The sequence below is a fragment of the Zerene cesonia genome, chromosome 4 (genome assembly GCF_012273895.1).
Source record: "Zerene cesonia ecotype Mississippi chromosome 4, Zerene_cesonia_1.1, whole genome shotgun sequence".
In the NCBI taxonomy this organism is placed as follows: domain Eukaryota; kingdom Metazoa; phylum Arthropoda; class Insecta; order Lepidoptera; family Pieridae; genus Zerene; species Zerene cesonia.
This window is the reverse complement of record NC_052105.1, coordinates 1,303,874-1,331,030: the sequence shown is the minus strand read 5'-3', so window position 1 is coordinate 1,331,030 and position 27,157 is coordinate 1,303,874. Positions and strand designations below refer to the sequence as shown.

Below are 27,157 nucleotides of genomic sequence, written 5' to 3'. Positions count from 1 at the left end.
ATCGTGCTCATTATTGTGAACCCTTCAGTAAAATTACAAATTTATTAATGAAATGAAAAATACCATCATATTTCTATATATAGGTGTATAATTTAGATTATTATGAACGTAAATAAAAAAAGGACCTTCTGATAGATTTTAGGGACAAGAAAACTGCATGAATAGAAAATCTAAGTCTCAATTTGGAATCGAACCATTTGAAAAATAAATGTACCTTTCTATATATCGCTCGTGTAAAAAAAATACAGAAATTATATAATGAAATATAAGATCTGTATTTTTTTATAATAAGAAAAAGCAATCCACAGCAAAGGCAAGGCTAGTAAAGTTAAAAAAATTACATCATTCTGAAATAGAAGAATCGATAACTAAACTCTCCAAGTGCAATAATAAAATAATATTCATTTATTTTTTAAGAGAGATTATATTATTAGAAAAATGGTCTTTATAAATGCATTCGCTACATTGATCTATTTTGCAAACAAATATTAAAATATTATGTGAAATAATACACGTGTTAAAAATACATTCGGTAAAACAAAATTCCAGAAATTTTCAATGTTCAGGTGCTCCTAATATGATCTATTTATATCACGGCGTAACCCTCAACCTTTACCTTACCATTAAGCTATTTTAGAAAAACACTCTGCAAATATTTTCCTGCTTTTTGTCTGTTAATTCCACGCGCAAAAACGAAACAGAAGCACTAACATATTAATTTAACAGAAATGTCGCATTAAAATCTTTTGTTTGTTTCATTCATCATATCCCCGAGCTAGGCTACCGTCCCACAAAACTAGCGCCTTCAACCTTCGTCAACTCAAACAAAACCGTTATTCAAGAGATGTTATTTTACTCGCACATAAATTTCTAACCTTCTACGGTTAATATCATGTTTATATAGTAATATAATTATGAAGCACAAGCCCGTGTAATGGTTCGCCTGCAGGCAATGAGCGAACATCAATTATAAGTAATTTTATTTATTTTTGAATTCAGATTCTTGAGCGCGCACTTTGATCATAAATTCATTAAAGAATATCTTCATAATTTATTGGGACTTAGCGCTTCTGTAACGTAATAATGTTATCATCAATAATTATATCAAATGCCAAAATATCTACGAGTATATCATTAATTTATCATCAAAATATTTGAAGACTAGAAAAATTCGAGGCAATATTCGTAAAAGACGCTGGTTGTCTGCCGATTTTTCCATTCTATATGAGTTTTTTATTTTAAAAATATTCTAATGTCGTAAATTAAATTAAAAACGTCAATTACTACAATTTCTTTTAATAATCAATTAAATGCTACGTATTTTTTGTGACGTACTGTAATTTCCACAGTGGTGCTTTTATAAGCACATTTTTTATAAATGAATTAATAAAAAGGGATACTCATTTAATATTTAACAATAATTAAAATTTACAATAATAAAAAAATACTCAGAGCAATCAATGTATCACAAACGTTTTATTATAAAAAACATACAAAATATCACATTTATACATTGTTCCAAAAATATTTTTTATCGACATTATAGGACTTAGACTAGATGAAACCTCAGTATCCAGAATCTAGTTCAACACTAGAAAATTAGAAAAGAACATTCAATTTGTCTTTGGTCAATTGTTTCGTATTAAAATAAGGTCTTACTACTTTAATAAATATCATTTGATCGTATCAAATTGAATGCAAGTAATTATAAATGAGAAAAACTAGATTTTAAGATGATTAATTTTCATTCATACATACTTGGTAGCTTTATATATTTTTGTTATAACCATTGACATACAACAAACAAATAGTTCCACAATCGCCAAGTAAAAGGTTGTCATAATATATCCGAGCGGCGATATACAATACCTTAATTGAAATTAACACCTTATTTCGAGGTAGGCATGTTTCATAGTCAATTGTATCGCTCATTAGAAAACTCTGCCTAACACACGTGGAGGCAGAGTTTTAGTTCGGCGAGAGCATAGATGCTAATTGTACGTCACTGGGTTTGGAGCATAAATTTTGACATGATGAATTTTGCAATTCAATTTATTAAAAGCAGCTTGCAAGGTTTGATTAAATAAAAATCATTTCACAATGGATATAAAACGGTTATCGACACATCACATAGAAGTACTTAATATATTTATATGTACACATAATTAAACACAACCACGTTTGAATTAACTAAAAGCTTACTTTAAACTTGAGCATTTGTAAGCACCCTTAATTCTATAGCTAATTTCTAAATCATTTATCAAATAAATACATTTGATTAGATTAAAAATTTCTTTTTATAGGGTAGGATCATAAAAAACACTTGAATAATATCATATAATCAGTTCCTCAATTTGTCAACATCATGATTCTCTCCTTTAGATACCGATAAATAATTAAATTTAATACTTAAAAACAGTCTTTAACATAACAAACATAACTCAATAATTAACGAATCTTCTCCGTATTCAGGGCGTTAACTGGGTTTAGCTTCTACCGTCAAGTTTATTTACAATTTTATATATGTAACAGCAGTGTAAATTATCATTAATCTAAGGAATGTATGGTATATTTTGCCTAAAAACCTACATGTACCCCTTAAGGCATTTGACCGCTATTCTACTATCACGTATTAAAATATTACTAAGACTAGATAGTAGATATTAACAAAAATATAAAAAAATATTTAGGACATTGTATTAGTCTGTCTGCACCAAAGTTTATTTATTTCTTATCTATCTGGATATATTTATATCTATAAAACCATTACTGCAAAATATTGAAAACACACCAAGAAAAAATGAATTTACCGCGATGTATTTATACCACTATTCCTTAATTATATATCCCAGTTGCTTCATTTCCCTATCGAACTGCTCATCTCGGTATTTCTTAATCTTCTTCAGCCATTTCGTACCCGTTACGTAGTTCCTACAGGTGCCTCCGTACTGGGGAGGGAGGCACTCTGGGTCGATATGTTTGTGGAGGGATTTCAAGTCAGAGCCGTGGAAATGGATCCTGTCCCATGCGTGCCGGGGGATGAACTTCTTGAACACGTAGAAGAAAGTGTTGAGGAGCCAGTTGTAGTTGATGATATGGCAAGAGTTCATGCGGGCAGGTATTGCACTCTGAAAAGTGTGTGATAAACTATAAACGTATGCTTTTTTATTATTCGTAAACTAGCTGTGCTTTGTAATAAGTTTTTATGGTACAAACTCTTATCGCCTATTTTATCCCATAGGGGTTAGAATTAATCAAAGTCCTTTCTTAGGTTTTTTCAAAAAGGATTAGATCCTTTCAATATTTGGTGGCCAAGTATGTAGCTTTATTGACGATTGGTTAGAATAAAAATTCAAACCCGATCCAAAATGTACAGATTATTACTGACGGTTATTTACACATCGCATACATTCGAAAACATCATCTATTATCCTTAGTTATCGGATCGCAGTTCGACATTGCAACCATGGTTAAAAGACAGCGTAAAACCATCAAAATGACAAGCAATCGTCTTGTTCCATGTTCATGTCGTCATAATCAAAAGTCAAAATTGTATATTTACCCCCATGATGGCTACAATTTGGTAGGCAAGGGTGGGCGTCAGGGCTGACACCTGCCGCAAGCTGAGGCCCTGCAGGTCCACGATGACGGTACCACCAAGAACCTGCATCTTCGGCTGCCGGATGCCAATTTCTGCAAATACCAGCCCAGTTCTAACTAAGTCTTCCACTGGATATTCTGAAGGATCCCACATACCTGGAAGTAAACGATTAAAATTTATTCAATTGGTTTGCCTATTTTACACTAAGCTTTTAAATACTAGAATAAGTTTTTATTTTATAAACGATTTGCATTAATACTTGAGAAAACCTTATCCGTATTGAATATAGGTTGTTCTAGTGCTAGTAACTGGAACTTATCTAGAACTGTATAATTATATGAAATAACTAGCCTTCCGCCCGCAACTTATAAGCATAATCCAACTACATTCCCATGAGAATTAGATGTTTCACCACGATAAAATGTAGCCTACATCTTTCTAAATAGCTTCCTCAAAGCTTCCTCATAGTAGTTCGAAACACAAAAATGATATCATAAAATAGACTGTTAACTTAAAATGAAAATGAGTTTAGTTAGTACTAGTTGTTAACTAACGCCTTTGTTACAATTAGGTTTAACCAGGGAAAAAGCGTTAAAAATTTAATAAATTGACTAACGTTTGGTTTATCTCCACACCGGTTTATGTTTGAGTGGGAAAAGCCTTAAAGTCGATTATAGCACTCGCCTGCTGCTAACCTATTTTATATTAAAATTTATATAGTCATGAAGACGATTATAATATATATTATATATATTATATGATATATATTATAACTCAATAAAGATAATTATGATAACAACCGAAAAAAAGTGACTCAATAAATGTATTTTTTTAAATATAGCATATTTTTTTATTAATCCGTTTTCCCTAGTTAGAACAAATCATGACATAAGCATTCAGTTACAACTAGTTTTAACTAGGCAAACGCGTTGTAACGAAAAACGCGTTTTAACGGTTACATATATATTTATTCTATACTATACTCTCGTCTCGCCAGGATTTCTAGATTCCGGTTTTATCCCAAGGGACCATTTAATCGGGATAAAAAATAGCCTATCACCCAAGTCAGCGTATACCAAATTTCATCAAATTCGGATGGACAAACAACCACACATACAAACTTTCACATGTATAATATTAGTGTGATATTTCTTAAAGGTTTTATCTCAATGCATGGAAACTAGGCCAACTATAACTAGCGGATAACGTAAAGCGTACTCAACATATAATTTAAAAGTGCAGTTTTATGCAATGTCCTTAAGAGCGCATATTATTTTTTTGCAATTTTGCTCCTGATAGAAAGCCATTGGCCTTCCGAAAATAACTGTTATTTTGTAATCATTCACAAAAACGTTTTATTTATTTATTAATCAATCTTATAGGTTTAGTGTACATTTCTTTAAATTTAATGTATTAGCGGATTCTTTGATTTTTTTATGTTGCTATGTTTACGTAGGCACACTTTCTAGTAACTTGCTTTCCATTCTTTCATTGCTTCTATATATTCAAATAATTATTATTAAACACAAATAGAGCATCATTTAAAATATTTAACATCACATCTTATAATAAAATTGATTATATTTAAAATTATGGGAATTAGTAGATGGTGAAGAAAATGGACAATTACACTTGTATGCAATTTAATTTGTCAAATTAGGGTCTTATCAATTAACACTAGCTGTGACCCGCGGTTGAAACCGCGTAAGCGTGCTGCGTAACCGTATCCCGTAGGAATATCGGTATAAAAAGTGTCTATGTGTTATTTCAGTTGTCCAGCTATCTACGAAGCAAAATAGTATTTTTATTTACCAATAGATGTCAGGAAAAAAAACAACGAATAAAACACGAATATGACATTATTTCAGTTGTCCAGCTATCTACGAAGCAAAATAGTATTATTATTCACCAATAGATGTCAGGAAAAAAAAAACACGAATAAAACACGAACATGACATTTTCTAAAAAAAAATTCCTAGCTAGATCGATTTATCGCCCCCGAAACCCCCTGTATACTAAATTTCATGAAAAACGTTGGAGCCGATTCCGAGATTCCAATTATATATATATATATAACGAGCAATTCTTGTATATATATATATATATATATATATATACAAGAATTGCTCGTTTAAAGGTATAAGATTTTAACCCGTCAATAAGTCAATGCCATATAATCTTAAACAATAGCGCATATATATTAGTTTTCATTGATGTCGCAAATATGTTGTCGACATATTAAAATTTTTTAAACGAATCAACCTGCACAACACTTTATCGGTTTTTAATTATTCTGTTAACAACTACAACTCCGTTGTGTGCAATTAAGAGCATATCAATTGCTAACGCTTAACTATTTGTCAACTATGAAATTTATGAATGGACGTAAAAACATTCACACGTAGTAATTGTTCACAATCTGTTTCTAAAAGGCATCACCAATGATATCTATACTAAAATTAAAAAGCTGAAGAGTTTGTTTGTTGGTTGGATTGTTTGAACGTACTAATCTCAGGAACTACTGGACCGATTTGAAAAATTCTTTCAGTGTTGGATAGCCCATTTATTGAGGAAGGCTAAATATGTACCACGGGCGAAGCCGGGGCGGACCGCTAGTATATGATAAATTTTCTCTTCAATCCCATATACCACACATCCTATAAGATTTGAGATTATATGTATTTCGAACAGTCAACTGTAACAAGATCTAAAAGCGTACCAAATTTCAGCATCGATAGTCTTCCAATATCTGGTCGGTCCAGTATGCAGCATCCAAACACCTCGCCCACCCTCATCAGCCCCCACAAGTCGACATCCTTGTACAAATAGGGGTACTGCTCACGAAATGTGCAGTAGCGGACTAGCTGAAAAAGTATTTAATACTTAAAACCTTTAAATGTTAAATAAATAAGATTAATGAGAAATTAATCGTATTTATTTAACCGTAGCAACGCCTAGCCTCTCGGCCACCCATGATCCCATGGCAAAAAATGCGAGTTCGAATCCCGCCTCGTGATCAATTTTTTTCTATTCTTTGAAAAATTTCTCATTTATAAAGCATTTCAGTGCTATAAAACTAAAAATTTAATTTAAATACGTTTCAATTTGACTATTGCATTGATTATAAATACAGTATTAACATTACCAGAAGTAATAGAATATTTTGCAAATCAAGATTTTTTAACTTAATTTTTTAATTTTAATTTAATTTAATTTAATTTATTTAGATCTGAGGTAATACTTGTACTTATTGATCTTTGGTAATACTAAAAAAGGTTGTATAAGATCGATGATAAAACAATACATAATATTTATTTATATTATTAACGCGTGCGACGCCGCGGGCAAGAGATAGTAAGGAATAAAGTAAAATGTAAATTGTTATAATATCCCAAAATAAACGATCCGAACACACCCAAATACGTTCAAGGTAAATATGAATGACACGAATTTTCTTACGTAAAAAATGTTTTAATTTTGCAAAATACAATACAAATGGTTGCGAAGATTGTTTCGGTTTGACAAAACAGACATCTGTTATGACCGAATCCTTTACTTTTTACACATTAATCTGCATAAATAAATGAAAAGGGTCAGTCCGAATAGATTGAGCTGAGATTTAAAGTTTTTCGTATCAATTAATCACTCCTTTCTTAGAGAGACTTTATTTAATTAAAATATTCAAATGTATTATTCGATTCCGATTATGAGAAACAATTTCAAGGGCCTAATGAAAAAAAAAAGTTTCAATTCATAATCTACCATATATATAAAACAATTATGTGTGTATACACAAAAATTAAAATTATAAAATTTTGTTGATTTAACTTAATAAAACGTTATTTGTTCTCAGAAGTATGTATTGTACTGTATTTTAATTGCCATAAAAAAATCGTGCCCTACTTTGTTGGACATTGAAACTTTTTTCTTTCTAAAAACTTGTTCCTGTCCTAAAGATTACATATTTTTTAAGCATGAATAACATGATCTGAGATACAAAACCTCATTGAACAGGAAAATGAGGCATTTTGTTTTTGAAGAATATCAATAGAATGCCTTCGTATAAAGCGTGTCGTGACAAAATAAATTTTCATCTGCTTACAAGTTTATGAGCTCTTGGTACAATGAAATTTCTAGCTCGTAGGAAGCGCAGCAGAAACGCATCGTCAGTCCGGACTGGTTCACACTCTGCTCGATCTAAAAAAAAGATTATTGTAGATTATCGTTTATAATAAAAATAAAATAATAATTTTTAAAATCGTTTCAGAAGATCCAGAGATAGGCACTACAACGTGACAAACATAAAAATTCGTATACATTACCTCTGCATAACATTAGTATAGATGACACATCTTAAACAATACTTTATAATAATTCTCACATTTATATAATGAGTTGTAATAATAGTTTAAAAAAAACTAAAAAACACGCTTTAAAAAAATCATATTTTTCAAATTGAAAAATGGAATAATTTTATCAAATAAGTGTATTGTCATCGGTCCTCAATAAATCTATAAAGTTTGAATGAAATCTGGCCGTTTAAAGTGGGTCAAAATCGCGCCCAAAGAAGTCGGTTACAAACAAACATACAAACAAACATACAGGTGAAGCTAATAAAAAGCGTGTAAAAATAGATGAAATGGAACGGAAACTACTAAAAATTGTGCATTTCTATTGCCTTGTGTTACGCGTTTACAGAATTATTAATTTGATAAGTTCTTCGTTGTTATATTTTAAGAAATAAGAATCATGATGATTCATTAAATGTTGAACTGCATTTTTATAATAATATTATTATATGAATTTTTTGTCAATATTAATTGATCAATTAAGAATATAAAATTTGATACATAAATTCAAAATGTAATTATATTGTTACTTAACGTGTATAATTTGAGAATTATATTAAAGTAAATGAACGTCATTTGAAAGGTAAAAAATTTTGATAAACTACGTTTTTGGAGAATCAGTAAGCTTGAGTTTAAGGCGCCTGACAGGGCAAATTGCACAAAACGGTTGATGATCATTCAGTAGCTTTATTATTTATTACTCGATGCTTGCGAGAAACAATTGTTCAGTATACTCTCCGTAGTATCGCAGATTATGGAGGTTATAAGAACGTCGATAATTAGTAGGATCAGGTCGACTGCTCTTCTTAAGAATAGATAGTAAGTTGGCAAGCTTACGTTTCTTTGGAAAAACTCCAGTCGTCCATGTAAATATTTTATTAAAGGTCAGAGCAATTAATTTGCATGTCAAGAACCATGATTATACACAAATAACACATTATTGCTAGGATACAAAAGAAGTATTTAATTAGACTATTATTAATAATGGTAAATACGGTCTACTTTGTTCTTGCTGAAATAAAAATTATCAATTTATAGGAAATCCAATTGAAAAATTAGAAAAAATTATAATGAAGTTTTAATAGGAACAATATTGTTGTACCGTTAAGATTCACAAAAATATATAAAGGTTAGACTAACAACAGATTTTGAAACAATGCTAACACACACAACATACCGTTTGAAAATCAGGAGGTCACTTCAAGATTCAATGTGTTTTTTTGCACTTTATGGAAACAATACGAAATTAACGCTAAGCTGCTTAATTACCGTTATCAAACGTGATACATTCGACTCTATATCGTGTATACTATTGGTAGAAATTTCAAAATAATATTTAATAACCTGATTTTTTATTTGTTACGGTTAACTCAAAACCACTCAACCTACGTTATCTTTTTAATAATAATGTAACCTCCGTTACCACAATAAATACATAAATGATTATTTACCATAGACTTTAATAACATAGGCTTCATTTTTGTTTTTTTTTCGGGTCATAGGCTAGAATAATATGGGTTTTGTTTTTTTTTCGAGTCAACCCTGGCGAAGCCGAGAGTATCAGTTTTGTATAAAAGCAGAGATGTAAATACATAACAGATAACATCATGTTACAGCTAATATGATGCGACTTCTCTGACGCCTGCAAGATGTTCGCACAGATTCATTGTTGTATTGAAATGTATCATGTTGCTTCAATGAAAGAGATTGAATCGTGTGACTTCCTATTTTAACATTTGCCCTTTTTAACACTTCGTATTTAACTTATTCAATATAATATGTATAATATATCAATATAATTTTGATTTAACAGGGTCACGTGTTATCTTTACTTATTTTTTGGGATATTGTATAAGACCCTTACTCACCAAATATCATTTTTCTTAACTCCGTTATGGCTGTTTCTCGGGTACTTGCATTCTCGTTGCATATTTTTGGTGCAATTTCCAACAATTCGGGGTCCTCTTTTGTATTTAACTCCGCCTCAAAACCTATTTCAAGAAAACACTCGTACATCATGGTGCCCTAGTATTCAGATCCTGTAACAAAATAAAAAAAAACATATTAATAGGGAATGAAGAGAGGAAAAGTGAAGATTGAAATAATTTTTTGTGAACAAAATGAAGGTATTGATGAAATTCGGAAATTTTGAATATTTTAGAACAAAAAATATAGATATTTATGTGATGGAATGAATGGTTCCGCCAAAACGAAGAAAACTAGTAGATAAGACGTCAAAATAAAACAAAATTAGTATATTTATTTGATTATTGTGTACCTGTACTGAATGAATACTTGACAATGACAAATTATAGTTTCATTAAGCGTGCATTATTATTTTGGAAATTTAGACTAAAACAATTGTAAAACTGGTATTTATGGAGATTGCAGACATAATTAACAACTTTATCGTTTCGAAAGAGAAAATCTACTCACTTTTCAACTTTTTTTGCATTTCATAATAAAAAATTAAGTCACAATAAAATATTCGAATTAAACAAGTAAATATTATATGTTTTACCGTAAATATTGTGACAAACATCGTAAAATTGTATAACATTTCAAATACTTTGCATTTGGAAAAAAATTAAAATTTTAAACAGTTACCAAAGTATACTACTGTTAAAATTAACTGAATTGTTCAATCGGGACTTGCAATTATGCAATTATATTTAATATAAGTATTATTTCCCGAAATATATAATTATATTACGACAAGTTACAAACATGATACTTTTAACGTTTTACGATGACGATAAAGATTCTATTGAACCCACTTTGGGTTCCAATAAAGTCCCCGGTTTTATTATGTTCGTAGTGTAGAAAACATTCAATGAAATTTTTAAAACGGTTTAAATTACTTATGTGTGCGGATTTGTATTTTCTTACCATTTTTATGCCATAAGCGGGCAACTGAGCTGGTGATAAAAAAGGGGATAAAGAAAGGACGACTGGAAAGAAGGACAGTGACGGTGAGGAATACAAAACGGACCACGGATTGAATTTTTTTATTAAATTTGATATACTAAGTTAGTGGCCTGGAATAAAATATTGGCTGTTTCTTATCCGGAATACCATGCGAGCCAAGTCACGTTCTGAATATACATAAGATTATTGTGATCGCTTTGAATTTTGAACCTTATTTCTTTATTTCTACGTAGATTGAACGAAAAAGTGGGTAAAACTTATTCAACTGATGTTTCCAAAACGAGAAGATACCAATTCGATTGTATGTTTATTTTTTAATTTGTCACTTGATAACCCTTTGGGTTTTCAATCGATTGACGTGATTCTTTTTGTGTTAGATAGCAAATTGTTTTCATTTGTTTCTATATGTAAATTGGGGCCTACCTCCCTCCCCAGAATCGTCGGTGATCTTTTTCAACCGACTTTAAAAAAGGAGGATCATCAATTCGATTGTATTTATTTTGTGTTTGTATGTATTTGTTTTACTTGATGAACCGATTTTTACGATTATTTTTTTATATGATACCTGGTGCCTGCAATGTGGTCTTATTTGAATTTGTTCCAGTTCTGTCAATTTGGTGGCGGTTCTGTTATTGTTGAAAATAAATACTTTAGAAACGCATTACTTTATTACTTATTGCAATATTGTTGTGACCAAATTTACTACCAAATAGAAGATATCGTAAATTTTTCTACTTATACTAATACTATACGCTCATCTCATAACGTGACTGCTATTCTGCACAACTACAATGATTTATACACACTTTGTAGTCGATGTATCGAACGGGATGCAGCACATGCGTGATATAAGTTCGAGGCCGCCGAGGCATTGACCAAATGCAATGTTCGACCTAAACACAAAGAAACAAGTTTTTATATTGATTGGTTTACATACTGATCGTGTTTTATTTTTTATCCATTTGCAACGAAAATAATTATGGGTAAAGAGAGAGGTATAAAGAATTTGGTCTCGAATTCTGCGGCCAATGAACCGGCCCAATGTTGCATTTGTTCCATTTGTTCTATTTGTTCTATTTGTTTTGGTTCGTTTCTATAGTTTATAAATCATAGTTATCATTCTGGATCTTTAAATGTTTATCTTTTACACAAAACTACCCGATTGTGTGCAAAAGAAATTAGGAATTTAAACTGGATTAGTAAATAGGTTATTTTTATTTATTATTTTTTTTTTACTATTTTTATTTTTTTTATTTTTATTATATAACTTCACTAGCGGTTCGCCCCTGCACTGTCCGTGGTACATAGCCTATAGCAACGAAACATGTAAATATCTAACGGTGAAATAATTTTCGAAATAGATATCGTAGTTTTTGAGATTAGCGCGTTAAAACAAACTCTTCATCTTTATGTTAAAGTGTAGGTGATATTAATAAAGCATTCTTTTGAAACTCCTCTCTTAAATCAGTTAATATTCCTAAATTTAGAATAATTTAATTTTATATGAAAATTCAAATAAAGTTTTTATAACGTATTCCACTTGTGTAAGTTCTTTCCATATTGTACTGTTATTTGCATTTAGTGTGATTTTGAATGAAGTGAGTTCAATGGCCGTAATTCTTAAACACCCGTAAAAGGGTTTAACTAATGACACCTATTTGTCAATACTCATTAGTTAATGACTTTAAAGATTTAAGCAATTATCTTCATAACTAATTATATATTTAGAAAATCAAGAACGATGTGGTCAAGGCCGCTAAGTATAAACTATTGTGCTTATATAAACCTTTATTATTAAATGTAATAATGATTAATTTTGTCGTTCAAAACTGACTTTAAAAACTGAGATAATTTCTCTTAAATCCGTTTAATGTTAACCTTATTTTAATCTTACTTAGGTATTTTTATTGGAGATTCATATCTTTTTAATTTCTTGTGTTATTCATAAAGTTACCGTAGTCGATATTAAGGATCAAAAAATATTCCGCCGCCTTTCGATAAAATGAAGCAGAAGATAAAGATGAAGTAAGGGATCGTTTATAAGACCATTGAAACGTAATATTTTTATGGTACACAGTAAACGGAACGAATCTGTTAACTGTTGTCTTAGCGTGCTCTCCCATTAAATTGTAGAGGTTAGTAGAAGCTTAAATTCAAACTGTTACGCCTTTTTCCTAATAACTTTTAATGTTGGAGTCAGTTCATACCGGGGAAGTACCACATCCTCACAGGAGACCCGAGTGAAATAGTGGCATGCAATAAACAGTTGGAGTTAGGTTTTATTAACCTTCCTTCATATCAATCAAATAAAACTGCGTCCTCTGAAAAATGTAACCCTTAATTAAAATGTCAAATGTCAGAGCCTGTAACATATTTGAAATATAGAAAAAAAGTAAATCAAAAACATCCTTTAATGATAGATTCTATAAATGTCTCTCTTGCGAGTATTCGCAAGGAAGTTATTTAATCCTGGGAATCCTAATAAGAATAAACCACGAAATTATCGTATTTTTAACGATCCTTGATAAGTGTACCTACAAAGTTTTAATTAAATATGCCCGTTTATGGTCAATCGAATTTAAAGAAGTTAATTACACATAAACAGACGTGAAGCTAATAAAAGCGTGGTAATTGTAAAAAGCAAGGTGAATCCATTTTATAATTAAAAGCCGTTTAAATAATTGGTGAAATTTACACTAATTTTACTTGATTATAAAAAGAAAAATAAGAATCTTTATTTATCCGCATCTTATATTTAAATTTTGTATGAGACTTCAATTCTTGAACCATAACCTTATAACTGTGGACACTGGTCGTAAAAACTAGGTCGAGCCTGTATCTTAGACGGCAGTATCTTCCCACTATATATTTAATAAAATTTATAACGATTCATGATTATCTGGAATATTAAAACTGAAAAACTGACACTTATGATAATACTAGCTGCGCCCCGTTTCACCCGCGTAAGTCCGTATCCCGTAAAAAAATCGGGATAAAAAGTTGCCTATATGTTATTCCAGTTGTCCAGCTGTCTACGTACCAAATTTCATTGCAATCGTTTGAGTAGTATTTGCGTGAAAGAGCAACAAACACACACACATCCTTACAAACTTTTGCGTTTATAATATTAGTAGGATTTAAAAACTAATGCAGACATGAGCTGTTGAGTTCCTAATGATAACTCTTACACTTTTAAGTAGACACTTATTACTAGATTATCGCAGCTGAACAATGTAATTTACAGGTAATTTGCAAGCATACAGCGGTTCAAGGTGCTAACCTTACTGCTAGTGAAACAACAACAATCTAGTGTTTTAGATAAAAAACTGCAATAATAAAATAAAAATATCTATCAATCAGCCACAGGATAATATGGCATTTTAATATGAATTTTATGATCAATTTAACTGCTAAAACCGCAAAGTTTTACCATTTATCTTATTATAATTGAATACAAACTCAACACATTTTGAACTAATTGCTATTGAATAAAACGTACTTTTATCACAAGCATGTTTTCATGGAATTGACAAATACGTAATTTAAGCTGATAATTATCCTTTTCAATCGACTGCAAAAATGAGGTCCTCAATTCAATAGTAATTTTTTTGATTTGTTAGAGGATTTGTTAGAAAAGTTATTAACTTTTGGTTCTTTTATTTGAAAGCTGGTGTCTTCCGTCATTAGTCCTCGATAAATCTACAAAGTTGAAATATGCCGTTTCAAGTGAGTGAAAATCTTTCTTAAGAAGTCGGTTACAAACAAACAAAAAACAAATAAACATACAAACATACAAGTGAATCTGATAAGAGTGAAAAAAAATTAAAGCCTGAGTATTTTTCTGCGTAGTTTCCGTTCCCTATCCTATGTCCTTACTCGTGTCTCAAACTATCTCTGGTTTAGGCGTGAAGATGAGACAGACAGACACAAAGACATATAGATTACTTTTGCATTTTTATGCATTGGTTCAACAGCAGCGGTAAGTTCCACCAAAACTGGTTTTTATTCGAACGATACATAGCATCGAAGTTGTTTATAAGTCAACACTTTAACATTTAAACCCACCAGCTAAAGGTCAAGGTTAATTTTATTGGTTATTTTATTTAATTTACCGTTCAATACAGATTTTTAAAAACATTTTTTTTATATTTTCTTCTGATTTATATATAAAATAATGTGAGAATTTTTATTTAAGAGTTTATAATAACATAGATTTGTTGGTTAGAATCATAAATACAAATAGTCCATATTATCCATCCTCACAAGGTTACACACACAGGAACAATAAGGTAACATCGTAATAGTTTATGCACACATACAACATCCTTGAATGCTGGATATGAATAAATTCGTTCTTTAAATCAACATGTATGGATAACTAACTTGTGGGACGGAATCAAAATATTACGCCAATGCTCGAAATAATATATGTACAGAGTGAGAAATCTATCTATAATACTGGGAACACATGACATTATTTACAATAGTACCATTGTTTTGTTAAAACGTGGTTTTATGATAGACTAGTCCGCCGCGTCTTCGCTCCTAGTACACTATATGTATAGCACACAGGGATCATATGCTATGGCGAAAGAATTTTTAAAATAAAAACAGTTCCTGAGATAAGCGCATATAAACTAACAAATAAAAAGGTTTTCAGCTTTATATAATATAGGAGTATAATACGATATTTTGTGTTGTAATACGAATTTATTTAAAAGAACGTGAAACACTTTCACTTATTATTCAAAAATATAGATGCAACAAATATTAATTAACGCAGCATTACATAGATTTTTTCTTTTAAGAATTTAATAAATATATTAATATTAATTTCTAATAAAAGGCAGTTAATTCTGCTTGTCGATAGGTTGTTCGTCAGTAGATAAGGAAGGGACATTAATAATTCCTGATATTGATTAAAGTTAGAAGAAGATGAAAGTTGGTAAATTGACCTTTTCTGCAGTTTTCTTTTCTTATCAATGTGGAATAAGATAAGCTAAAGAGATTAGCAAGACCAGGATAACATATCCCTTCAATAAGCTTTCATGTTCAAACGATGTATGTTAAGATCATAATTTGTTAATATTTTTGTCACAATTTACAAAACAATTGATATCTACTGATTATATATTTTTTGACATAGATAAAATTATGTAGGTAGATGTTCAGGGCACAGAAACATAATCTGAAAACGTGCTCATGAAGATATCTGGTTACCGAAATAAATGTGAAATATTACTCCGCAAGGGGATATGTGGGTTTTTCTTTGTTACAATTAACTGTTTTAGGGGTCCCCACCGAAAGGGTAAAACGAGGCCCTATTACAGAGATTTCGCTGTCCGTCCCTCTGTCACCAAGTTGTATCTCATGATCCGTGATTGTTAGACAGTTGAAATTTTCAGAGAAAAACAATTTAACCAGCTTTTGGCTGGCACGGTTACAAATTGTTTTTTAGTTGATCTTTAGCTGATTTATACGGAACCCGTAGTGTCGTGAGACTACCCGCACTTGGCCGCTTATTCTTATACTAACATTTATAAATAGATGAAGATAAATAGTTACTGGAATGCGCGTTTTAAGGCCTAATGGTAATGGAAATCATCGTGCTACTTAAATACTTAAGGATAATTGCGTAAAGTCGTGTTAAACAGAAAGGGCAAATAAAAAAGGATTCAATCACCTTCACCCGTTGACACTCTCATTGTTCGAGTGTCAAGAGTCAAACAGAAATGTCATGGAACTTCCTCGTACCGAAGAAATTATTGAGAAAAGCGTAATGACAAAGTTATTTATTTATATTTATGTTAAAGCTAAACTTTGTGGCTAAATTAATAATCGGAGTAGATAATTACCAATTAAACGTGAATTACAAATAACTCTATACTAATATCATAAAGCTGAACATTTTGTTTGTTTGTTTGAACGCACTTATCTCAGGAACTACTGGTACGATTTAAAAAATTATTTCAGTGTTAGCCCATTTATTGAGGAAGGCTATTATAGGCTACATATTTATGGGCGAAGCCGGGGCGGACCGTTAGTAATTAATAATAGTTGTTTTGCTTCGCAATTATCTGCTTGTTTTCATAATTTTGTGTTAATTTTTAAGGTTAACAAACTAGGGTCGCAGTATCTTGAACTATGCCCGCCATACATGGAGTTGATATCAAATAGAAAAAAAAATTGCAAAACATAAATATGAATAGAAAACTTCTATTAAAACTTCATCGTCGGAAGCTGTCCATTGACTCTGCAATGCTTAAAACTTATTAAGTACAACGCAAAGGCGATTTGACTAAAACTGACTAATATATCAACGGTCAGGCCAGGGCTGAAATTTAGCATGCCATATGATGAAACATCTTCTAAGATTTAAAAGAGATAAAAAGGGGGTAAGAGTCTGTAGGATTATTTTGACCATGCGGGCGAAGCTGCGAGCAACAGTCAGTCTAGCTGACGGTTTTAGTTAAAGAAGAAAAAATAGACAAACTATTTTTAAAGAAATTTTATTTAACAATATTTATTCAATAGTTTATTTATATTTTATAACGGTAAATATCAACGTTAATTTATAAATGAAATCATTCATTCATAAATAAAATGACGGAGAATTTTAAATTCAGTAAAATAATAAATATTTTCTGTATATATTTTTAGTTCCTAAGTGGTTATTATTATATTATGACCTTGCTGGTATTTTATTGCTTCTTTTTGTTTATCAGAGGTTTTTTATATTAATTATATATTTATATTGTTTAGACTGATATTGAGTCACCATTATACAAGTATTTAACATTTTTATGAACATAATTCTTTAGTTAAACAAAAATCACATAAATTTGTAAAAATAAGAGGTTATTCGGAGGTTTTAGATAAAAATAAAATAAAAATCCTTTTAAATTACATTACATTAGTACGTAATCTACCATTGTACAATATTCTTGTAGTAAATATAAAAAGTTATATGTTGCTGATTTGTTTATAATATATTTAATTAATATATTCAATTCAGCAATCAATCAAAACAATCATATTTGTAGTAATATATATGTTCCTTGTATCCTTAATTATTTACCTAAGTTATTTAGGTATCAAGTGTTGTCATCAGTCATGTTCAATCAATAACTCGTTAATTTTATTTACTTAGGTATGTGATTCATATTGACAAACACACAAACCTTACAATTAAATGCCTAAAATATATCCCTTATGTTTTTTTTATACGTACATAATACGTGGTCACAGGTATCAGTTAATAAAAATATAATGATTTATTCAAGAACCTTCCACGCCTAATTGTAATTCTTTGCCATGCCATAGTTCAGGCCCTAAAAGGGAACCTGTATTCTACTCGTTATATAACCGTGAAGGTTGTCCAGTTACGGTCAAAGAGAACATAATTTAAATTATAAGTACGAGATCTAAAAACTAGTAGCTAGATACGTAAATAAGTGCCTCATTATTTAAAAAATACAGTGAATAAGATTAATTGAGATTCGACACAAATTCGCTGTCAGACATTAATTATATATAAAAACTAGCTGCACCCGGCAAACGCTGTTCTGCCTTACTCTTATCATTTAGGGGTATGAAAAATAGATGTTGGTCAATTCTCATAGATACCGGATAAGCACAAAAATTTCATCAAAATCGATCAAGCCGTTTCGGAGGTGTATGGCAACGAAAACTGTGACACGAGAATTTTATATATTAGATATTCCGACAAATGTACCAAAGTTTGGGGTTCGCGACGAGAAGCTGAATATTGTGGAAATTTATTACGCCATATCACTGAGAGATTTTAGAATCTAGCTAAACAAAACAACAAAATAAATCATCACGAAATTCGATCATATATTTGAGAGACACAATACAATTACAGACACGTGTTAAACAGAATGAAAAAAAGCTTTGACCCGTGGAGTTTTCATGCGATATTGACTTAAGGATAACCAAATAGTGTTATTACTCTATGCTTTTTTGTTGTAAAAACCAAAATGATACATCAACAAGCGATACCGGCCTCGAACGTGGCACTCACACGTGACTCACACTAGCCTAACAGCAATTATTCAGCCATAGATAAGCAGCCTAACTCACCGTGAAGGTTTGAAAAGTAAAAAGCGATCTAAACACGGTTCAAGGTTGCATAACCGGCTGGACCGCGCATATCTTTGGTTCTAATTGAAACAGATTCAAATAGATGACAATTTGTTTTGTATTATTGCGTAATCATTTTGACAGCAGACAAATGTCATCTAATGTTGGCCATCTTGGACCAATCCTGTTAAAAGAGGGCGATAAAATAAAACTCTTTTAGGATTCAAATTTTGAAACTTCAAGTCACTTACAACTCAACTCCACTTACCTAAAACTGAATAAAGTTAAATCATTGACACAGAACATAATATAACAGAATTATGGCATATTGATATTTATTTCTTACTACGCGACGTCACACGCGTGGTACCCGGGTAAAAAGTAGCCTATGTACTAATCAAGACTATAATCTATCTCTCTACCAAATTTCATACAGATACGATGAGCTGTTTTCGCGTGAAAGAATAACAAACATCATCATCCATACAATCTTTCGCGTTTATAATATTAGTAGGATAATACGTAACAACTAGTCGAGACATTTTTAGTCATAAATATAAAACACTATCTATGATTTAATTATTAATTTAGTTTATGTATTGACGTAATTGGTAACACAAAGAAGATCTACTCACATATTTGAATCGAGTCCGTGCTAAGATGTGATGAGGAGAATGAGAAGATAAATTAAGCTTTTTATTGTGGGAGTCGAGTACGCTTCGGCACGAATTGGGCCAGCTCGCACCGGGGAAGTACCACACCCCCACAGAAAACCGGCGTGAAATAGTGGCATGCCACTGTGTTTCGTACGGTGAGTGGGGGAGCCGGAGGCCCGTTTCCTTTTCCTCACCCGTCCTAGTCCATTCCTTCTTTCCAGTCGTTAATCCTTTCCTTTTCCCTTACCCCATAAAATCGGGCAGCGCATTCACATAGGTACAACCTTTGCGAATGTTTATGGGCGGTGGTGATCGCTTACCATCAAGCGAACCACCAGCTCAGCTGCCCGCTATGACATAAAAAAAAAAAAAAAGCTAACTTCGAGATTCGAGAAAATTGAATCTAGAATATAGAACAGCTGTGATTGAAATTTAGTTGTGACCATTATTCTTGAGTTATTTTTGAATTTAATATGAACAGGAAAACCTATATATTGTGTGGTTTCGTAATAAAACCTCTTCAGGCTCAAATCTCATATCATATCCTACCTATCTTTTAATTATTACCACAGATAACATAAAACTATGCTAATACCCGTACGTAACGATTCCGTATACCGTAAACCCCAAAAATTCTCGAATTAAACCGAGATCTTAAAAAATACCATCCTATTCCGAATTAAATATGAAATTTACGTCTTAGCACACGCTACATTAATTGTATTATTGCTTATAAGCTTTCTGTATTATTGGTCAAAGGCAATTCCCATGGCATATATCTCATGCATAAATGCAATAAACATGCAATAAATCTCTAACTGCAAAATGTAACCTGTCACTATCTAGCCTCTTGTCTTCAAAAAAATCATACCATAAAACCGCTCTGTTATAACGTGAAAGTAATTCAAGCTAACACGCTTTCGCATTTATAATATTAGTAAGGATTATAAGGTTATTAGAAAGAAGAATCTTCAGCGGTAAATTCATTAAATTTTATCGATATAAATTTATATTTTTATCCTAAATATTACCAATATGTTTTTATAAATAATTTAACGTATGACATATGCCGTTATAATCTTTTCCTAAACTTCATAACAATATTAAAAACCCAAATCAAAAAACCGTTACTGACGTAAAAGCGTATTTGAGGAAAATAATAAATATTTTAACGATTGACATCGTTTAACAAACGCCATTAATTGTAAGACGATATAAAAGGAAGGTATCTTTATGTAAACCAGGTGTAAAATTTCACCAGTTCGGTGCAGGACAAATATTGCAATAGCATTAATATAGTTCATTTTTTTATGGATTTTGTAAGATCACATGGCTAAATGGTGTGCCATAGGAGAAGCCTACGTCCAACAGAGGACAAATGAAGACTGAGGAGAATTAATCTGTATATTGTGCTTAGACATTGTAGTTCATCAGGTCTTGAACATTTTAATAAACAACTTGATAAAAACGTAAATAAGACATTATACTTAAATTGTTATTCGATAAACTAGTGAATATTAAAAAAAAGAAAAATAATGACAATGCGTGACATTATTTCAATTTATAACAATAAGTACATTAAATAAAGTTTAAATATTGTATATTTAACTACCTACATAACTTTGTAACAGTCCCAAATATATTTTAATAAATCCATTAAGTATATATTGTGTACACAAATAAATAACAAAAACTGGAACAATTAAATGCTAATAACGAAATAACTTAATTTTTATCACCTGTTAACATTTTAAACTCAACTCTATTTCCATAAGGCATACGATTAAATTTACTAAATCATAATCCATTAATGATTCTGTTCATATACTTATCTACACGTAGGTACTTATTAAACTAGATAATAGTCAATGCGAGTCGGTTTTGATTCAAAGGTCATTTAATATAATGTATTATGGAAGTGTGTATGGAGAAATACATAGTATTTTAGCATCATTATGCACATTTGACTTGCAATTGACCTCATATATAGCTAGTTAGTTTGTGAATTAAAAAAATAAACTTTAGGAATTTTTACTAAAATGATTATGATATATACCAGGACGTAAGGAGTTAACGATGGTACCTCCTGGTATAATGTCCGAGCCGACTAGATCACTACGTATTCGGACTACAGCATCTCATCAGAGCTTACAACTCTACTAGTTACTATTGAGATTGAAGACTTTATTTATTACATTAAGGATCACCAACATGACATACAAGGGTAACATGGATGGAAAGTGTGATGACTTATTCAAGGAAGGAAGGGTTTGGAGTATTCAAAAGAAAACAATATATTTCGTTTATTCTACGCTTCTAAAGTAATATAAAATGTCATACTGCCTCTTCGAAATTCCTTAGAAAAGTACTTCATACACATTTTTTTAACCCACGCAAGTGAAGCCACGGGTGGAAGAATTATCTTATCTGTGCTAATGTATTTGAAATACATAATTAACCTTCAAAATGTATTAAGTTTTCAAGATGTTGATAAGGATAGACAAAGATAATAATATTATAATTATTCTATTACGTAATTATTAATACGGTAATCGCATAAAATATAAATAGTTATATATTTTTCGTATCGAAGTATATATATAATTATTGTGATGAAAGAAATAAAATAAAAAAAAAATAAAAAAAAATGTTTAAATCCATCCCATCAAAAGCAGCCAACAAAATTATTAATAACCACGGAATTTATCAAATGAGGAAAATAAATTATTATTAATATTAGTTGTTTTGAATATTTCAAGGAAAATAATGCCCTGTACAACAGTTCATAGCAATAAAACAATTGAATAATACATATAGTAAGAGAATATAAAAACGGAAAATGTTTTCCAAATACCCACATTAAAGAGTAAGTAAAAATAACTTTCTTATTTAATTTATAGCATTTGTGCAACATAACATTGTATTTAAATTTATGTTGTTAGTATTAAAAGTTAATTTTTTTCATAACGAATAAACTAAACATTGATCCTATGATATAATAAGTATCTAATATTAAATCTTTCAAAAGTATAAATGTCGCTTTTGCCTGAAATCTCTATGAAATACGTACTTTGTGCATTTTCTTTTGAATATGCAAATATATTGTAAAATCAAACTTACATTCGAACCAGTAGATGGTAATCACACAACTCTTTTTAAGCTGAGCGAAAAAAATCCAAAGATATCAACAATTTTTTAACACAGCACTTGGATAGTAAATATAACGAATAATTATTGTATAAAACAACACATTGTTACGAACGACGCATGCGCACGCCGCGGACTTGAAGCAGTTTTTAAAAACTTTGTAGACCTATGTCTGGTTGCTGTGCCGCGCGCGTCGGTCTTCAACGCTGGCTTTTATTTTGTACGTGCTAATGAATTTATGTTATCCGAGTACTAGTGGACTTATAAAACTTTAATATTTAAAAAAAAATACCCGGATTTTTTTATCTTGCACGTCTTTTCTTTCCCATTTCTAATAGAAGCGATAAAAATTGCTAATATATATATATATAATCTAATATTATTATAATTTAAATACATTATTTAATTAAATGTTTTTATTAAATTTTATACGCCGCACATTGCATATTTTTTTTTAATTCTATGGAATCTAATTGATATTAATATAATTAATTGGCAACATTTCAAAATTGTATGTACTTGTTTCACTATTTTAATCAAAACAAGATCATAAATAACAGTACCCATAATATATATATATATATAAATTACGTGTCACTTTCTTTGTCCGCGATGGACTCCTAAACTGCTCAACGGATTTTAATCAAATTTACACACCATGTGCAGTTTCATCCACCTTAAAAGATAGGATAGTTTATTTTTGGCTATTTCAAAATATTGAGGTTTTCATTCATCTTTATAGTTCAAAAATCATCTCATTTTAATTGTTGTGTATAAAAAGAAGACTTGACATTTGACAGAAAAACTAAACTGCCCTCAAATTGACAGAGTTAGACGAAATTTTTATGGGACCACATTGCAGACACCAGCTTTCAAATAAAAAAAGAATCATAACATATCGGTTCACTCATTAAAAATTGAGGTAAATAACACAAAAATACAGTCGAATTAATAACTAAATAAAAAAAATATATAAATTTTAACTAATACAGCGCAATCACGGACTCTTATCTATGGTTCGTGTGCTAATAATACACGTCAATACCAAACTCCACTTCTGTTATCAGCTCCAATATAAATTATCACAACAATAATATTTATAATTCTTTAAACTGGTTTCATGTTATATTGATTTTCAATCTTTTTGCATAATTTATTCTAGATACAGAGTAAGTTATATATAAATAGATATTATACATACCCAGCTAATTCACCTGATCTATATCTGTTCTCTTGTGTATGTAAACCCACATATATTAAAATATAATACATAGCTTCTTTGCTAATACTACGTAATTGAGAAAAATTGTTTGTGTTTGAACGCGGTAATCTCAGGACTTACTTGCCACTTGGTCCGATTTGAAAATTGTTTCAGTTTTTCATAGATTATGGAGGAAACTATATATAACTTAGCTATAATATAACAGCTACGAAGAAGGTTAAGACGCGAGCCTCAACTAGTTTAGGAATAGGATACATAAATGGGACTCCTAAATAAAACACACGTCTATTAGCATAAGCTGTAGGACGAATCAATGAGGGCCCCACGTTATTTTTTCTCTTTCCTATCCTCATTATCCTGAGCTTTATTTCTCAAATAATATGCTTAATTCATAATGCCTCTATTCTTATCTCTATTGATTTGCTTTCAATCGAGGATATTATGTTCAACAATGAGAGTGTCCAACTTATAAGATTTTGAAAACGAAACTATGATTTATTTCTACTAAATACTAAATACTGTACTATTTTTGGAAAGGCACATTGAGGCTTCATCACGATTATGTACTTATTAAATATAACTGTATTCTTTAAAATCAAATTTTTACTTCTAAATAATTGCATTATAATGAGGAATTTATTCCTCGAATTTTGATTGTTAGGACAAAATTTTAAATTCTTCAGTAATGAAGTAATATTTGTAAATATTACTCATATTTTTACACGAATTGCATAATTTGTATAAAAAGTGACAAATACGAGATATTATCATTGTATCTACATCAATATGGGACCAGTTCTTAATTTCGGGTCAAGTTAATATTCGTAATAAAGGTCTGTTTTGGCTTTATGTAAGGTCAACTTAATTTTTGATAGTATTAACAGTTGACTATTGAGAAATTTCAGCATTCATGTAAATCTTTTGCTGACTTTGACCCAAATTTTAAGATGAACATTCCAATCCTGTACTTTGTGTTATGATAGCCTGGTATCTAGACGTTTCTATAACTAGGATATATAACTTCGTTACCGACTAACATTAGTGATAATTAAAATTAAAATAAAATTTCTGAAATATATACATATATTTATTTAGTCATTGTACTTTTGATCATTTGAGTAATGATTAAAATAAGAAGTCAATCATAAATCACGATGTAAAAACATATTAAACTTTTACATAGAGATATTCTTTTGTCGTAACATTAAGTCCGTATAGCAGTCCTTCACTGGAGCCGAAGCCATGTTTAAAAAAAATTGCCTGATAAAATACATTCATCAACATACTATTTATATGCATCATAAGTTATAAATTGCTATTATTATTTAAATCCAATGAAACTAAATAGGAAAATCAAATCAAATATTTTTTTATTCAAATATGATTTTTTAAAAATTATCAACGATTTTACGACATTCTATCCGTGGTTAAAAATTGCCGTCGATACTTCTAATGATACACGAGTTATGTTGTGTAACATTCTTTAATATCAGCGTTGTAAAGGCCACTGCCTTGACTCGGTCCGTAACTACTGAGAACGTCTGCTTGCCTGGTATCCGACGACGCTTTGTGACTTATATGCTTCTCTAATCCAAATCCAAATCCTCAGCTGTTTGTTTAGTTGGCTAGGTAAGGGACGGCGATACTTCGGTCGCATGAACTTCTTCTGTTCATATTATCCTAGTTCACTACGGAACTGAAGTTTCTAATACTTCCATGGAATTTCGCAGATTTTTCGTTGATTGGTTGGTTCCTTCCATTGGGAACGAAAATAAACGAATAAACTTAAAAAGGTATGTGAAGTGAATTTACTCCCCACAGATAAGGTGGATGTAAATTCCTAAAACCTAACGTGTTTGATTATTATTTTGTTAACTCAATTAAGCATTAAAAAATTTACTACGAAAAAATATTTTTTATTGTATTATTATCTGTGCTGTATGTAGAAAAGTAACAAAGTAGCACCGTTAAATTACACTTTACTGTAACGATAATTAAATTGTAATATTTTATGCACCTGTTCTGTGGTTACACGTTTGAACTCTTAGTGGTCTGTGACTCATGCTAGTATACCATAAATAAATCATTACTCACAACTCGACGTCTTTGTCTCATTATGTGTTAAATAATATCGCAACACGTTACATTTAATTCTGCATAATCTCTCAACAATGGCAGGAAAAAGAACAATACGTCACGAGTACTATGCAATAGAAAAATTACAATTTATTATATTATTTTCTAAACTATAATATTCAATAGAGTATATATGAAAAATTTCTTCCTAGATGTATTTCAAAGCAGTGGTATTTAAAGTAGGATAATTATTCAGACATTATTAGGTAACCTAATGTAACTTTTACGTTAGTTTGTAGGAACTAGGATTGCTATCTGTTGCAAGTTATGCAGTGTGGCGCAAAATTGTTATGTAAATCGTAAATCTTTGGATTAAGCTTTTATTTTAATGCAATATTTTGATCTCTGTGATGTATGCATATATATGCATATGTATGTATATATATGTTTGAGTTTTGAGTGCATACGCACTCAAACATTTACTTATTCAATTAGACTCCATAGAGACGAACTTTTGAATCGTCATAACATAGTTTTGTTTCCGGGTCGGAAAGCAGTTTCTATAAAGAAGAGCCAGCAAGAAATTTTGTCATTGCTCTTTAAAAATCGTGTTAATTTTACAGAGTATATAACAATATATATACTTCTTATTACATAGTATGTATTTTATATTTAGACGTAAGTACAGATAATATAATATTATAACTTTTTTAGTAAAAGGATTCTACAGCAATAATATAGGCTTTTTAATGGAGCATTTGCGTGTCGACTGCTATACAAAATAAATAAATTTTTCTTAATTATGCCTTTGTGCTACACGTGTAGAATAATTATAGAACAAGATAAATTAAAATTTATAAATATGTAATAAAAATTGTTTTGACATTTTAAATATTTTTATCTATGTTTTAAGTAGTTTCTTAATAGTATGCAAACAAAATGACAATATATGCATAGCAACATCCGGCGAAAAAACATCAAAAAATCGATGCACATCAAGTATATATACTTAGTCTGGCCATAAATACTGTTACACTTAATTATAAAAAAATATTACATTTGAATTTCGAATCTG

At 30.4% G+C, this 27,157-nt stretch overlaps 2 protein-coding genes across 2 annotated transcripts in view; one reads left to right on the top strand and one right to left on the bottom strand.

Moving 5' to 3' along the window:
• Nucleotides 1-1,469: 1,469 nt before the first annotated feature.
• LOC119839561 (clavesin-2-like) lies at nt 1,470-22,946 on the bottom strand. Its single transcript, XM_038365907.1, has 6 exons — nt 22,758-22,946; nt 9,819-9,989; nt 7,704-7,798; nt 6,321-6,465; nt 3,563-3,756; nt 1,470-3,128 (listed from the first exon to the last, which is right to left on the bottom strand). The coding sequence occupies exons 2-6, from the start codon at nt 9,967-9,969 to the stop codon at nt 2,829-2,831; spliced, it is 885 nt and encodes a 294-aa protein (XP_038221835.1). The 5' UTR covers nt 9,970-9,989; nt 22,758-22,946; the 3' UTR covers nt 1,470-2,828.
• LOC119839557 (clavesin-1-like) overlaps nt 22,482-27,157 on the top strand; it is a 13,194-nt gene continuing 8,518 nt past the window's right edge. The window contains exon 1 of the mRNA XM_038365902.1: nt 22,482-22,503. The gene's annotated coding sequence lies outside the window, so the exon portion shown is untranslated. The remainder of the gene's footprint in view (nt 22,504-27,157) is intronic.

What these genes read in the sequence shown, in the direction of transcription:
- LOC119839561 (XM_038365907.1), bottom strand. Translation starts at nt 9,969, where the DNA reads ATGATGTACGAGTGTTTTCTTGAAATAGGTTTTGAGGCGGAGTTAAAT. An exon ending in ACTATCGATGCTGAAATTTG is followed by an intron (nt 3,757 to 6,320) that starts GTACGCTTTTAG and finishes GTTTACTTCCAG; the next exon opens with GTATGTGGGATCCTTCAGAA. An exon ending in AAATTGTAGCCATCATGGGG is followed by an intron (nt 3,129 to 3,562) that starts GTAAATATACAA and finishes CACACTTTTCAG; the next exon opens with AGTGCAATACCTGCCCGCAT.